The following is a 14,717-nucleotide window of genomic DNA, read 5'->3' as shown; positions in this document are numbered from 1 at the left end:
TTTTATTGCAATAAAAATAGATTACAGGAGTCCATTTATCTGCCAGAGGAAGCTGCTATGATGAGAAAAAGCAGAGAACATAAATTTAGCTGCTGAACCAACAAATGATACAAAATTGATGAATAGATGTAGAATTAATCAAAGTGATGAAAAGTGGTCCTTATGTCCTCAAGCAGCCTGAGTCTATAGCAGCATCACTTTAAAGATATCTGAGGATAAACTAAAAAAACTCAAACTTTAAACTTTATCAAAATATTTTAGGCAGGTTTCAGGAAATCCTCAACATACTTTTTCCTGAAGTTTTCTCAGGTCATAAATAACCCAGAAAAGTTCTTTGACCTCTAAAGAATTAGAACAGATCAGTCAGGCCTCTTATGCTTGCAGTAATTCACACACTGACATCGGAATGATGGCAGCACTTTAAAATACTGCGCCGTGCCACTGCTGAAAATGGAAACCAGTGAAATTAACAACGCTAGCAATGGCAGGTCATTTTTTTCTGCCAGGGTCAGTTGTTTTTCTTTTATTTCTCTCAGCAGTTACTTCACCAAACTGGCTGAGAGCCATTCCTGCCCCTTTGGTTTTTCATCTCATTACTGATCTTTTATGAAGGCACTAAAGAAATTGTTTTTGTGGTCATATATTGCACAAAAAAAATCTTCAAGTTATTTTCTGTCACAGAAGTTGCTGTGGTTGCTCTTATGACCAGGATGCAACTATTTACAGTTTGATTAGATTACCTTCATGGGTTTTATAATGATGTCGTCTGTAAATGGCTAATATAATCAGAGGAAAGGAGAAGCAGATTTCTAGCTCCCCTGACAAAGTTGCATCATCCTTTAAATCCATTAACTCAAAAAAAAACTCACCTGACAACTTTGGAGCCGCCTTTGTTGACCTGCATGTCCACCATACATCCTGAGTTGACATAAGAGGCCAAGTTGATCTCTGAGAACTCCGCCTGGGAAAAAGGAAAATAAAAGCCAGGATTTTATAGCAACATGAGGTCACATTTATGTACCACAGATGAACTCCTTGACTCAATGTTGCTTTTTCTCTTGGCCTGGTGACAGCAATACATCTATATAACATTAAAGCCAATTGCTTTACGTCATTGTGCCGTTCTGCATTTGCACGGACCGGAGCAGCAGACGAGACTTGGAGAGACAGAGCGAGCTGGTCAGAGAAGGCAAATTGAGTTATCCCCAATCTCTGGCCTCCAGGACAGTGAGGGCCTTGTGAAAGGCCGTAACTTGGCTACTTAATGACTCAGGCAAACTCCCAGAGATTCTCAAAAGGACGGGACAACAACTCCACTTCTGGGAAAGGAATCTCAGGATGTGTGGGACCAAACAGCAAAACCAAGCCTGCAAAATGTTCTCGTAAAACTTGTTATCAAGAGATTTCTTTTTCCTCCAAAAAAATAAAAGAGTAGCAATTTTGGCTTTCATTTGTATTCCTTAGGTTCTCCCATACACAGTTTATTTCTCTATAGCAGTTATTGTAAGTAAGAGGTTCAATTTCAGTTTTTCCTTTTGTGTTTAGTTTATTAAGCTATTTTTTTTATGCTGTCTTTTTGTTTTTAATATCAGCTCCCTTTATATGAACTTGTCTTCAGCCCTGTCTACTTGTGCGTTCTCGTGTCCTCGTGAAACGTCATCATCCTCAGCCCTAGCGCTGTTCCAATTCACTAAAACAGCAGACCGCGAACGGACAAAGTCCCCGGATGTTGTTCTGGCCCCTCCCTCTTTACCCAGCATGCATCAGAGCAGACCTGTCCGTTCTCCAGACTGACAGCTGTCCCAGCATGCACTGCGGCAGCAGCAGCTTCCAGGTTAGCGCTCAAAGAGCTCAGGGTATTAGGTTAAAAGTTCTCCTTTCTGTCGCCGTTGTTCAGTAAAAGTACATTTTACGATCATCTGACGCGAGAACATTATTTAATTATTATATTTAAAGCGTCACTATATGGCCCATTTACTGATTTAATGCAGAAAAAAAAAATTTAAAAAAAAATGAAGCTAGCCGGGGCTAACGTTAGCCCGTCTGAAGTCCGTACTCGCGTTCTTGTGAAACTGGTTTCTCTTCCAGCTTCTCTGCTTTCTTTGTGCCACAGCTGTTCTAAATTCTCTCTGCGTAGATAATTAGGTGTCTTTCTAACTTTCCTGCTCTGGTTTTTCATTGTTGTTAGATTATTCAGTTTCACTGCTTCAACAGCAGTAATTTTCCAGGAACGCCTCAGAACGGCCGCCTGAATTTCAACCATGTTTGATTTTCTGCCGACCTTACGATTCCTGATGGGGAGGTGGTCGTTAGAACTGATCGCCCCTCGTTACCCCCTGTACACCACGCAGAAAGCACCATAAGGCTAAAACAAAATATTCTCACACGACTGGAGAATCGGGCCTTAAAGGGCAAAAACTCGTCCAGCGTACGCCCGGAACAAGCAGCTGGAAAGTACATAGCATGTCCAAAGTGAAGGGTATTACTGTAAATCATTGTAAACTAGTGACCAGCAGCCTTTTCACTGCTAATTGTTACATTTATAGTCAGTAAAGTTAAAACTGCCTCATAACTTCATAGTTTTTACTACATAAGGTGATTCAGCCCCTCCCTGTTCTATAAAGATAAAAATCAATCACCCTAAAGCCCCAATAGTTCTAACAGAGGGCAGCTCATGGTTCAATTACCGTTCTGCATCAGTTTTGTTTTAGATTTAACGGTAGAAAGTGTTTGCTCTGGTTTTGACACAACTTTTTATGAATTGCTTTATTTTATTTGTGTTTTTTAGACCACAATCTCTTCACTTTAAGCCCACTACAAACATTCGCTCTTGACCAATAAAAATGTTGCAAATGTCCTGCAGACCAATAAAGTAAAGCCCGGCAGCAGTAAAGATAATGTGGTCTGTAATATAGAATTTAAAAAATCTGATATTTTAAAAAATGAATCTGAAAAAGAGAAAAAAAATGAATCTGAAATAAATTATGAAATGAAAAAGTCCAGAAAACAAAAAATGTGGGTAAGTAAAATTTTTTTTGTTTTGTTTCATTACTGGATTGAATTTTCTCTTGTCCATCTAAAAAAAGATCTCGTCCTTGTCAACAATGGGGTTGAAGTTGCTTAACGACCCAAGTGCAGAGATGAGTTATTGTTGATTTAATAAAAAACTGAGGCAGACATTCAAAAATGCAAAATACAAAGAACCAAAAACCAGAAAACTTCAGTGGAAAACTCACATGTGGAGCCAGAGACGAGGAGACAACTTAAAAAACAACCAGGAAGCAGCATTGAGTGACTGCACAGGTGGAGTATATAAGGGGAACAGAACAAAGGATGGACTAATGAGCTGAATATGGAGCAGGTGTGAGTGGAACTAACTAGAAGGAAGCCAAGGGGAAAGGAAACAAGCACCAGGGGGCAGCAGAGAGTAACTAAAGACTGCTGGAATAGAATGGAAAATAAATAAAGAATCCCAAAAGGGGAGAACCATGACATTCCTATGATAATGGAACAAAATTCCTCCAATTTCTTTAGGGAATTAAACAGTTTTGAAAGTGCAGGAGTTTCTAACAGCAGGAATAAGAGTTTAATTGTTTTATGACTTAAGCTGCTGGTGTTTGATTTCTGGGAGTGGATTAAATGCAGGTAGAGGTTCTCCTTCTGGAAAACAGATGTCTCCATAGATGAGTTCCACCTCAGCACTCTAATCTGGTTCAGCCCTACTTTAAATCTCAGTCTCACAGCCCTGTTGCTCCACTAATTTATTTTTCTTTATATTCAGACTGGCAAAAGAAAAAGTTGACATGCAGTTGGATTTTATTTATTTTATTCTGAGCTCGTCTCCAATCTGTCTGAATCAGCAGAGTTTTTCTGCTCACTGAGGAAACAGTGTCAGGCTCAGGCAGCATTCCTCTAAACATTCCTGTGCAGCAGGTAGAGAATCCTGCAGCGCTATGCTAAACGGCAGCAGGTCGACCTCAGACAGAAATAACCGCCATTTGTTATTCTTTAAAATTCCTTCCAACAATGAGACATAGCAAAAACATGGAGGATTAAATGGACCCTGAACAAGTAGCCTGCTGACCATGTGTGGAAAAACACAGAAAAAGGCAGGTCAAGGTCAACAACCCAACAGAACAGCTTTCAAAATGTCCAGCTGCATTTCATTTAAACTGAGAGAATCCTGAGTCAGAGTCAATCACCGCCGTCGATCCGACACAGACGCCCAGAAGATTCAGAAACAGAGTAAATGTTTTGAAACATTTACTCTTTGAAACAAACTGACAATCATCGAGGAAAAATGACTTTCAGAGTCATTGAGGAATCAATAAGCGAGGTTTTCCTTTAAGAACACATGCACCTCACATGGCTAACGGCATTTGGCTCTCATCTAATCACAGAAGTAGATCTATGACTGAAGGCCTGATGGATGAAGTCCTTCATAAACAAATAGTGAAAATGCGTGAGGCAGAAACCTTCTGTAGCCGCTTTGTTGTGGAAACATTTGCGTGAAGCATGAAATTCTTAGACAGGAGAAACTTTGGGTCAACTTTAAACATGGGATTGAGGAAGATGATGCCATCGTCTTCCTCCTGCACCGAGCTCTGACTCTGACTGTGAGGATCATGTCCTTTCATTTCTCCAGAGCTTTCAACACCATCCAACCAGGACTCCTAATGACCAAGCTGGAGCTGCCAGGTGTGGACCAGCAAATGTCCCAGTGGGTTCTGGACTACCTGACTGGCCCTTCACAGTGTGTGAGAACAGAGGGCTGTGGTTCAGATAGGTTGGTCTGCAGTGCGGGGGTCCCACAGGGAACAGTGCTGGAACCGTTCCTCTTCAGCCTCTACACTGCAGACTTCTCCATCATCTTCCCATGCTGCCACCTCCAGAGATGGCCTCATCTCAGGTGGAGGCTGTAGGATGGGACCCTGCCTCCCACATCGTTGAGGAGACATTTATAAACTCCAATTAACTCTGTCTTTGAGGATGCTGCCATGTTAAGCTGCTAAAACTGGAAGCAATGTCATTACCCGATCCGTACCGGAAGCACGATCCGTACCATCAGCTCATTTGCGCGTGCGCAAACAGAATAACTTCCGGTGGCAATATTTCCTTTTTCTTACTTTTTTATTCTTTTGTATTTTTTAGAGGCATGGGTTTCTTTTTGTATATCTTTGTATTTTCGTCAATATTTCACTTTCTAAAAATAAAAAAACAGAAATACATAAAAAAGTTCAATCGCCTTGTGATAGTTACTTTGACTGCTCTGAGCATGCGCAAATATACGTCACACAGCGTATATATTTAAATTTGTTTAAATATTTGATTTACTCTGTACTTAACTATGCACTCCAGCAGTTCTGATCCCACAATGGATTCATTTGCTACCTTTCGTGACCTGCAGTTTTTCATTGATAAGGGAACATTTCCCGAAAATTTTGATTTTTATTCCAGAAAAATGACGTCAAGCAATACAATGGATTGAATTTAAAAAGCATCCATTTCTTCCAGAAAAGTCTTCAATATTGTCTTTAAGGTGTAGTTTAGTATTCTTTAATTATTTAAGGATATAAATAAAGTTTTTTCAGTACCGTAATTACATTATTTTTTGGCGACCTGGAAGTTATTCTGTTCGCGCAGGCGCAAATGAGCTGATGGTACGGATCGTGCTACCGGTACGGATCGGGTAGCGACAGGCAACATAGCCTTTTCCAAAATGGAGATCAGCAGAGGTTATAGGTCGGGCAAATTTAGGGAAAAGATTTTCAGGTAAATTATAATTTTTTGGGTCGCATGGTGGCGCGTTTTGAACTCCACTGGTTCAAACATTAATGGTAATAATAACGATAATGTTTATGGATTTTATCGTATGCTCATCAATTATGATTACCAAAATATGATCAAAGAGTCCTTTGATCTATGAATATCCTCCGGCCTGCTAGCTACTAGCTTAATCACAGGAGGTTAGGAACCAATTATTTAAAGCTTATTTGGTTTCTGACTCAGTTTATTAAACATTATGTTGCCAAATAGTGTTTAATTTACCTGTTGGATTTACATTATAATGTGGTTTCCTCTAATTTAGTTAAAAGGTAATTTGACCTAATTTTAAATTCTTCAAGATAAACGTTGGTTTTCACAGATAAAATCATGCCTTACTGGGATATCGTTCTTTTGTTTCTCTGAATATGGTTTTCATCCCTGATTTTTATCTTCTTTGTCTTCATAAAAACTTATTTTAGTTGATTCTTACTAGAATATTCAATCATTTTTAAATTAAATCCGTTTGATCTGAGCTCATTTAAAGCTCTAACCGACAGCATGTATACACAGAACAATATATGGCAATACGAATATGATTTAATTCAATAACATATTTGCAACCCCAACAGGGGATATATAATATCAGAATTGTACAACAAATGTGTGGAAGGATATTGAAGCAAATCTTAACTTTTGACTGCCATCATTAACTTTAATCAGCTTCTTTCTACAAATCTCTAGGCTTTGACTGGCATTTAATATTTTAAGACAATTTTGTTCAAACTGGTAAAGATTGAATTAAATAAAATAAAGTATCGCAAGAACGGATGTAACTTATTGATTAATAAATTAATCTAAAATCCGCAATCAAAAAAATAAGTTGTTTATAAACTCAGTTTTTCACGCACCATGTGAGAAACATAAAACATAATATACTCGCAAACAGTTTAGCAAATTCCTCCTCCTAAATAAATCCCATCCCAAACATTCAGGAGAATAAGCTGACTGGCTGCAGAAAAAAAAAAAAATTAAAAAGAGCGTAGGCCACCTTCTGGCTTCTCTGATTGGCTGCTTCAGGAGAAGAGGAGCGCTAACAGCCATTGTCATTGGGCAGTAATAGATCAAGCGCTTGTTGCCCAGAAGGCCTAGAAGCCAGAACAAGAGGTTTTTCCTCATCACCATGGATACCGTGATGGTTCCTCATTCAGACGGCGCTCCTTGCCCTGGGAAAGAAAAACAGGAAGTGATACATCGCAGCGATGCTGTCAGAGCCGTTTCTTCTCATGTGTTTGAGCTCCATCCACAGTGAATCCAGAAAGGCCTTTGGATCAGCCGCTAATAAGAAGTGAGTTTGGGCTTCAGGGTTACGGACAAGTTTAACTCGGACTCAGTTTGAACTCGGATGCTTTAAGAAAGACGCTTTTTTTCCTGATTAGAGCCATAAAAGAGAAGCTTATAAGCATTTTATTTATTCCTGGGAAATTGTTCTTATGTTTGCATACTTATAGACAATTAGACATAAAAACATAGATAGCAACTTAAAGAAAACAAACAAGTATCAGGAAAATTAGCATTTTATCAACATGTATGGCTAAAAGATTTAAACATTATCAAATATCTGTATTAACTTCACTGACAGTCGTTCTTATTTATCAGTTTTTATCAGATTCATCTAAAAAGATGCTCTTCAAAGTTTAGCATCATGTTTAATGGTTGTTTTTGCTTTACAGTTTTAGAACTTTTGTATGGAGTAAAATGTTTCCATTATTATTGCAAGCAAAGAACAAGTTTGGTAAATACAATTCAGGAAAAAAATACTATTAAGAAATAAAAACCTGAGAAACTTCTTAAGCAAAATAAAGGTTTTCAAAGTAACTTTGCCGTTTCCACAGATTTTAATTTATATATTTATTTCCTTTTCATTTCTGTCTAAATAGTTTTTCTAAAGATTATTTTTACAGATTTATATTTTCTAATTTGAACATATTCTGAAGAAGACATTTTTCACTGGAAAAAATCAAACTCTATATAAGTCATTTGTTCTTAAAATAAGTGCATTTGTTCTTAAATTGAGAAGGTTAAAGAGACATTTTGCCAATGGAACAAAACAATTTACATTTAAAATAAGAAAACGCAATTATATTGTCTTATTTCAAGTGCATTTTATCTAAATATCTTATTCTAAGAGTAAGAATAGTCATTCCATTGGCAAATCATTTCATTTACCTACTCAAATTAAGGGTAAATACACTTAATTTAAGAAATTTTTACTTATTTCTAGATTATTTTTAGTGTTCAGATTGAGTTTTAAAAATTACTTTTTACAAAGTAGCATTTTACAGGTCACCTTGAGCCCAAAGAAACGCTCACACTGACCACTGTTGCCAACATAAAATAGACCAATAGAAATGTGCTTTCTCTCCTTGATCCAGACGAAAGCCCCGCCCCTCTGAAGTGAAGTGAATGTAATCTGGAAAACTTAATTTGAAAACGAATGACATTCGCAAAACTTAATCTGAAAAACAAACATTTTTGGGGGGAAATTGGAAAACAAAAAAAAATTCTAGAAATATAAAATCTTCAAAAAGAAAGGAAAAAAGAAAAATATAATTAAAAAAATATTTGTTTTTTCTTTTAAAAAACATTTTCTTGCAACAATGATGGAAGAAAAGTCACTCCATAGCTTAAGGAGAGTTGGTTAAATCAAATATCTGCTCCCAGTAGAAATCATCTGCGATGAGCTCATCCTGTAGAGGAGCCACATGTCAGACGTGAAAACGAGCTGGAAAAAAAAGCAGGCTACTGATAACGACGAGCCGACCGCCTGAGAGCAACATGGCTGCCATCAAAACAAGTGTCAATAAAAGCCGAGTCACACAGCTGCTGAGCAGATGCTGCCTGAACAACAGTGCTGCCCCTTGTTCCAGATTGTTCCAGTTAGGACTGGCTTTCAAAATACAAACACAAAGTTTTACGGATGAACGAGTAAAAAAAAGAAAGTTACCATGATAGAAAATATGGATCACGAGATGAGACAATACGAAGGATTAATATTATTTTTCTTATGTTTTTTACTCATCTGATATCAAACATTTCTGAATCCCAAACAGCATTTTAACCTGTAACCAGATTAGATTTAATGTTTAATTTCACTTTTAGATTTTCCAAGGAAATGAAGATTCTGAAATTCTTCTTTTTTTGTGAAATCTTGGTCCAAACTGTGACGTTAAAATAAAGCAGAGGGAGATAAGTTCTCTAAACTGATCAGAGCGCTGCTATTTTTATTTTTCCTGTTTCGCCAGTGTAGCTGTGGGAATAGATGTCCCAACGCGAGATAAGCAGCTTTGCTTTCACAGTCAGACCCGTATGACTGGTGCCTTGGTACTTTTATATGGAACTATTGAAAATAATTTTGACGTAAAATCGAATACAACGACCATGGAGAAGGAAAGGGAGGTGAGAAGGAAGGAAGATATAAGAACTGAGAAGAGAGAGAAAAAGAGACAAAACGCGTTAAAAGAGAGAAAATAAATCAAAACATCACAAATAGACCATCCAGAATATATACAGTAACTCCTAGAAGTCTGTTTCCACACCTGTATGAGTGAGAGGAACAGGAAACAGAGAACATTACAGCAAAAAGCAACATTATTCTGGGTGGTGTTTATCTGTAGAAGCAGCTTAGTTTTAGTATTAATATTAGAAAGTATCTGTGAACACCTGGTATCAAACTCCTGGGGTCTTGTATGAAAGTATGGGCAATCTCATGTATAAAGGATTTAATAAGCTTCTTCAGAAGGAAAATATGCATAATAGCAGGTGTGGGTGGCCACAGACTCGCCCTACGGGATCCTGGACCCAGATAACTAGAGGAAACCCTGATCACCAGGAGACAAGGCGGGCCGACAGAGATGGCCACACCCACCAGAAAAGGGCAGAAGAGCGCCCTCTATTGACCACCCACAACTGCCTGCATCCCTGGTCCTAACAATTCGAGTGAGTTGGTGAAATTCTGGATGACTTTTGTCTGAATATTTTGTCTCACAGCTTTTAAGCCGTTTTAGACACTTAGAAGTAAGAAAAAGTTCCTGAAAACAGAGATTCCTGTTATATAAGAAGTAAACAGAAACGTTTCTTTTTTATTTACTCTGGAAGGTTTTCATTAGATCAATCTGGACATGCTGTGCAAAGCCTGGTCACACCTTATCCTCTTACACCCTAAGGAGGTATAAATAAATTTCTGCCTGACAAAAACACACAAAAGTAAATCACTTATAGCCTCACAGCTATTAGATTTAAGAAGAAACTTTTGGTACGTCTGTAAAGGTAAGATGTCATAGAATGGTTTTCTGGTGTCAGCACCATTGTAGCTTTGACCCTGCCTGAAATATTAGGGACAAAATACAAAATATTTTGCATTTTTTGAACCTCGCCAAAATTTTCTTTGAAATAAACATTGCAAAACACTACCAAAATATTATTTATAGCACAAAAAAGTAGTACAGACTTTTAAATCTAAATGTTGTGTAAAAATATACCAAATTTGGACTCAATTAGATGAATCATATTTATTTTAGAATGGTATTAGTAAGAAATTTCTTAGGCGGAGAGGCCATTTTGACACATTTATCCATAAATGTCACCAAACTGTGCCAAATGTGTTTTTTACATCAATACTGGGGGTTTGGTAAAATTACGAGGTCACGTAGCAGCTGGACCCACCGGTGGGTCCGTAGGGTTCAAGGGGTTATAAGGCAGAAAGAAAACCAGAATGGAGGTTTGATGATGATGATGATGATGTGGGTCTGATTGAAGGAGCTCATCAAACATTATTAGAGACAGCATTTGATTTCCTGAGTCAAACGTTAATCCGTACAGATTTATGTGGTATAACCACAAGGTGTAAAGACATGAGAAGGTGAGAAAAACACTAATGCTGGTAAAAGGAGACTGGCTGAAGATAGAGTGGGATTTAATAGAACATGGAGAGCAGAAGCTTTGGTCATCATGTTGCACGTTTCTTGCTTTTCACACAGTCTTCCTAAAGCTCAGCAAAAGGGACAGACAGTCGGTGACCATTCTGGCTGCTGATGGCAATTAGCAAGCTGACCTTTTATCCATGGAGCTTTGGTTCCAACAAGATCTAAGTAGGTCAGTTACTGCTTGGTACTGGAGGCTCATTGATCCCTAAACCACTAGCAGGCCTTCACAAATCTGTCAAGATAAACAACAATTTATGGCGATTCCAAACAAAGCAAGTAAGATTAAACAGAGAAGTCTCTCAAACCGTCCCAGATAAAAGGGAAAACCACGGCGTATGAAATAATCCCCATCCGGCTCTTTGTGTTTGCTTTATTTCCTTCCCCATAAACCGCCACCAGCGGCGTCCATCTTAACGCCGGCTAGCAGATGGGTAACCAGACGGTTCTGTGAGGTAGAGCTGAAGCTGCTGACGATGCTTGAAGTCTAGACACACAAACATGTTTCTGGGAATTCAGTTTGAAATACCTCTAGTCTGATTTTGAACTGCTTATTATTTTAGCTAAGTAGGTTAATGTCTGAGGAAGAATCACTTTGACTGTTTCTGTCATTAAAAAGGTAGGTATCATTAAATCATTTGAAGGAAAATTTGTTTTAAGTGCTTTTACAAACTAGTGTAAAGGAAATACTTTTTAGAAGATAAATAAGCCAAATCTTACTGCTAGAACTACAACAAAATGTATTAGTTGTCTGCGATGGATCTGCCACAGGACTTAAAGTACCAGTAAGAGTTTGAGGGATTTAAGGGTTTAAAAATAATTACAACGTGTCAGATTGTGTGGAGGTTTGAAGAGGACCCAAATGCAGAGACGGAAGCTAAAGTGGTTTCTTGCAGATTTAATAATCCAAAATTGAGCAACTGAGGAAAATATCCAAAAAAATAACAAAATACAGAAAACCAAAAAACAAAAGTCAGGTAAAACACACATGAGGAGCAAAGAAACGACGAGAAACGAGCACTGAGGGAATGCACAGGAAAAGTATAAACGGGAGACTGAACTAAGGCTATGTTCACACTGCTCAATTCCGATTTTTTTTTGTGAAATCCGATTTTTTTTGTGAAATGCGATTTTTTTTGCGTTGCCGTTCATATTTGCCAATATATGTGACTTGTATGTGATCTCCTGTGTGAACTGCAGTCATACAACGCAAGCGTCCCGCATGCGCAGTACCGGACGCAATGACGTCATAGGCCAGCGCGCTCTTTTTACGGAAGTTAACATGGATGGTAGCGCCGGGGCGCATCTAGCGGTCTTTTCCAACCATAAAAACTCAATCTTTTCAATATGCTTAAACATAAATACTGCTCTCCGCATCATCATCTGCCATGGTTGTTGTTTTTATTTTGCCGCTTCTGCGTAGCAGAATAGTGACCTTTGTCGGGTATTAATGACGTTGTGGCCTTTCAGACACAGGTCGCAGTTGAAAAGATCAGATTCGTATCGATTCAGAACCACATAGCCAAGTGACCTGGGTCGCATTGGAAAAAATCAGATCTTTGTTGTTCAGAGTGTCATGAAAAGATCAGATCCAGGTCGCATATGGGCAAAAAAATCGGATTTGGGTCACTTTAGGCTACAATGTGAACGTAGCCAAAGACTGGGCTGATCAGCTCATTGGGAGCAGGTGTGGATAGAAGTAACTAGAAGGGAGCAAGGAGAAAGACTGGCACAAGAGGGCAGCAAAGAGTAACACAAAAAACACAGCACAGCTTAAATATAACGAGAAACAACTAGAATGTCAGAAAACAAGAATAAAAACAATGTAAATGAAAACAAACAAGAAAATGTAAACAGAACCAAAAGTCCCCAAAGGGCAGAATCATGACACAATGAGTTTAAGTCAATTTGAAAGAAAAAGGAAACAATTTTAGCCTCTAAATATACAAATAACTGGTGAAATAACCCCAAAAAAACCTCACAGCTAAATAATGTGACATACCTGCTCAACTCGAATCTCATACTCGCCGTTCAGCTTCTTCCCCCGAAAATACTTGGCCCTGGATGAAGGAATCACAGATAAAAGGATTATTAAAAAAAGAAGGATTTACTTACACATGAAATATATTATTTACAGATATTGACATTTTTTTCCTTACTGTAGGAAATTATGAACTTTTCAATGTTTTTTAGAGAAATTAAACTGCTTAAAATTTTACATACTTTTTTCATAGAACTACTTTTTAAATTGTATGACTTGAAAGCGTTTACAGTCTACTTTCACAGACTTCTCATGAGTTTGCTGGAGTTTGGGCTCATTCCTCCGGTTTGAAGTCACTCTCAAAAACTTTTTTCATAAATATCATGGACCAGCCAAGGACCAACCAAGGACCAGCCAAGGACCAACCAAGGACCAACCAAGGACCAGCCAATGACCAGCCAAGGACCAGCCAAGGACCAACCAAGGACCAGCTAAGGACCAACCACGAACCAACCAAGGACCAGCTAAGGACCAGCTAAGGACCAACCAAGGACCAGCTAAGGACCAACCACGAACCAACCAAGGACCAGCTAAGGACCAGCTAAGGACCAACCAAGAACCAACCAAGGACCAACCAAGGACCAGCCAAAGGACCAGCCAAAGGACCAGCTAAGGACCAGCTAAGGACCAACCAAGAACCAACCAAGAACCAACCAAGGACCAGCCAAGGGACCAGCCAAGGACCAGCCAAGGACCCTTCAAGGACAGTGGGAACATTTTAAATGTATCTCTTTGGTTAAGGAAGGCTCTACTGTTGGTGTTTCAGCATCTGCTCCGATTCTTTAACAAGTTAAAAAAATCCTCCCTGTCATTTAAAAATAACGCCGTAAAGCTTCTCTGGTATTTAAAGTTATTTAAAGTTTCTCCCTTCTGCTTACTCATTATGTCTTTGCTTATGTTTGAAGTCCAGCTTTTCCATGTGGCTTGGAGGTGAACTTTGACCTTTGGCATTCGCAGGGCGGTTAACAATCTGTCACATCCTTCGGGCGGAAATGTTGAGTTGCTGGTTATTTAGGTTAGAAGCCTTTGGGTGCTACGGCAGCCTGTTTAGCCTGCTTTATCTAATGAAACGTTTCACTTCTATTTAACAACATTTTTACAGACCTTAAGACGCCGTGTCCTGCACACTTTCCTGATTCTTCTAAAATCCTTCCTCAGTCATCTCTACCTAAAGCTCTTTTCTTTCATCTTCTGCAGTCGGTAATTATTCAACCGTTTATGAAACTACACATCATCATTGGTCAGTGCCTCCTTTAAGAGGCTATAAATGGCTATAATGCTGTTCCAGTATGGAGTCAATTTTGTACATATTTTGTTAATTGAAATATGAAAAAAAAAATGCAATTCAGAATTGATTCAATCAAAGGAATATTTGGAGAAATGTATCCAAATTTTAACTCTTTAAAGGATTCATTTTGCTGATTCTTTCTGAACATCTTTTTACAGATTTTATATTTTCACATTTTTTAAAGTGTTTTTCAGATTGAAATTTACAATTTTTATTCTCTTCATTTGTGGAGATGGTCTTTAGTTATAAGCAGAACATATTTCTATTGGTCGGCTGGATGTTAAGGACATTTTATTGGTCAATGTCGCGTCAGGAGTGAGTTTTCATTTGGCTCGAAGTGAAAGAAAGAAATCCGGAAACCACAACGGCTATTGGAAAAAAAAAATTTTAAAAAGGAAAGTATAAAATCTGTAAAAAGTATATATATAAATATAAATTTGAATATAAAAAAACTGTGGAAGTTTTTTTTTATTATTTATTTACAAAATGTGGGGAAAAAATAAAATGAATTAAAATAAAATCTGAAAACAGCAAAGCTATTCTCAAAAACACTTTAAAGGAATAGTACACCCAAAACATGATTAGCCTTCATTTTCTACTCACCCCCATGCTGAACAACACTCTGGAGTACTTTTTTGATATC

The 14,717-nt window shown here is 38.1% G+C and overlaps 1 protein-coding gene across 1 annotated transcript in view; it reads right to left on the bottom strand.

Annotated features, from left to right (window-relative positions):
- The window catches only part of syn3 (synapsin III), a 141,177-nt gene that overhangs the window by 96,968 nt on the left and 29,492 nt on the right, over window positions 1-14,717 (bottom strand). Inside the window, exons 3-4 of the mRNA XM_015392602.1 lie at window positions 12,748-12,805; window positions 870-961 (exon numbers count right to left, since the gene is read on the bottom strand). Of these exons, the coding sequence (XP_015248088.1) occupies window positions 870-961; window positions 12,748-12,805 (150 nt within the window). The remainder of the gene's footprint in view (window positions 1-869; window positions 962-12,747; window positions 12,806-14,717) is intronic.

Source organism: Cyprinodon variegatus, unplaced genomic scaffold, assembly GCF_000732505.1.
Source record: "Cyprinodon variegatus isolate N-32 unplaced genomic scaffold, C_variegatus-1.0 Scaffold598, whole genome shotgun sequence".
Classification (NCBI taxonomy): Eukaryota; Metazoa; Chordata; class Actinopteri; order Cyprinodontiformes; family Cyprinodontidae; genus Cyprinodon; species Cyprinodon variegatus.
Note: the sequence above shows the minus strand (reverse complement) of the source record. Positions and strands in the feature narration are given on the sequence as shown.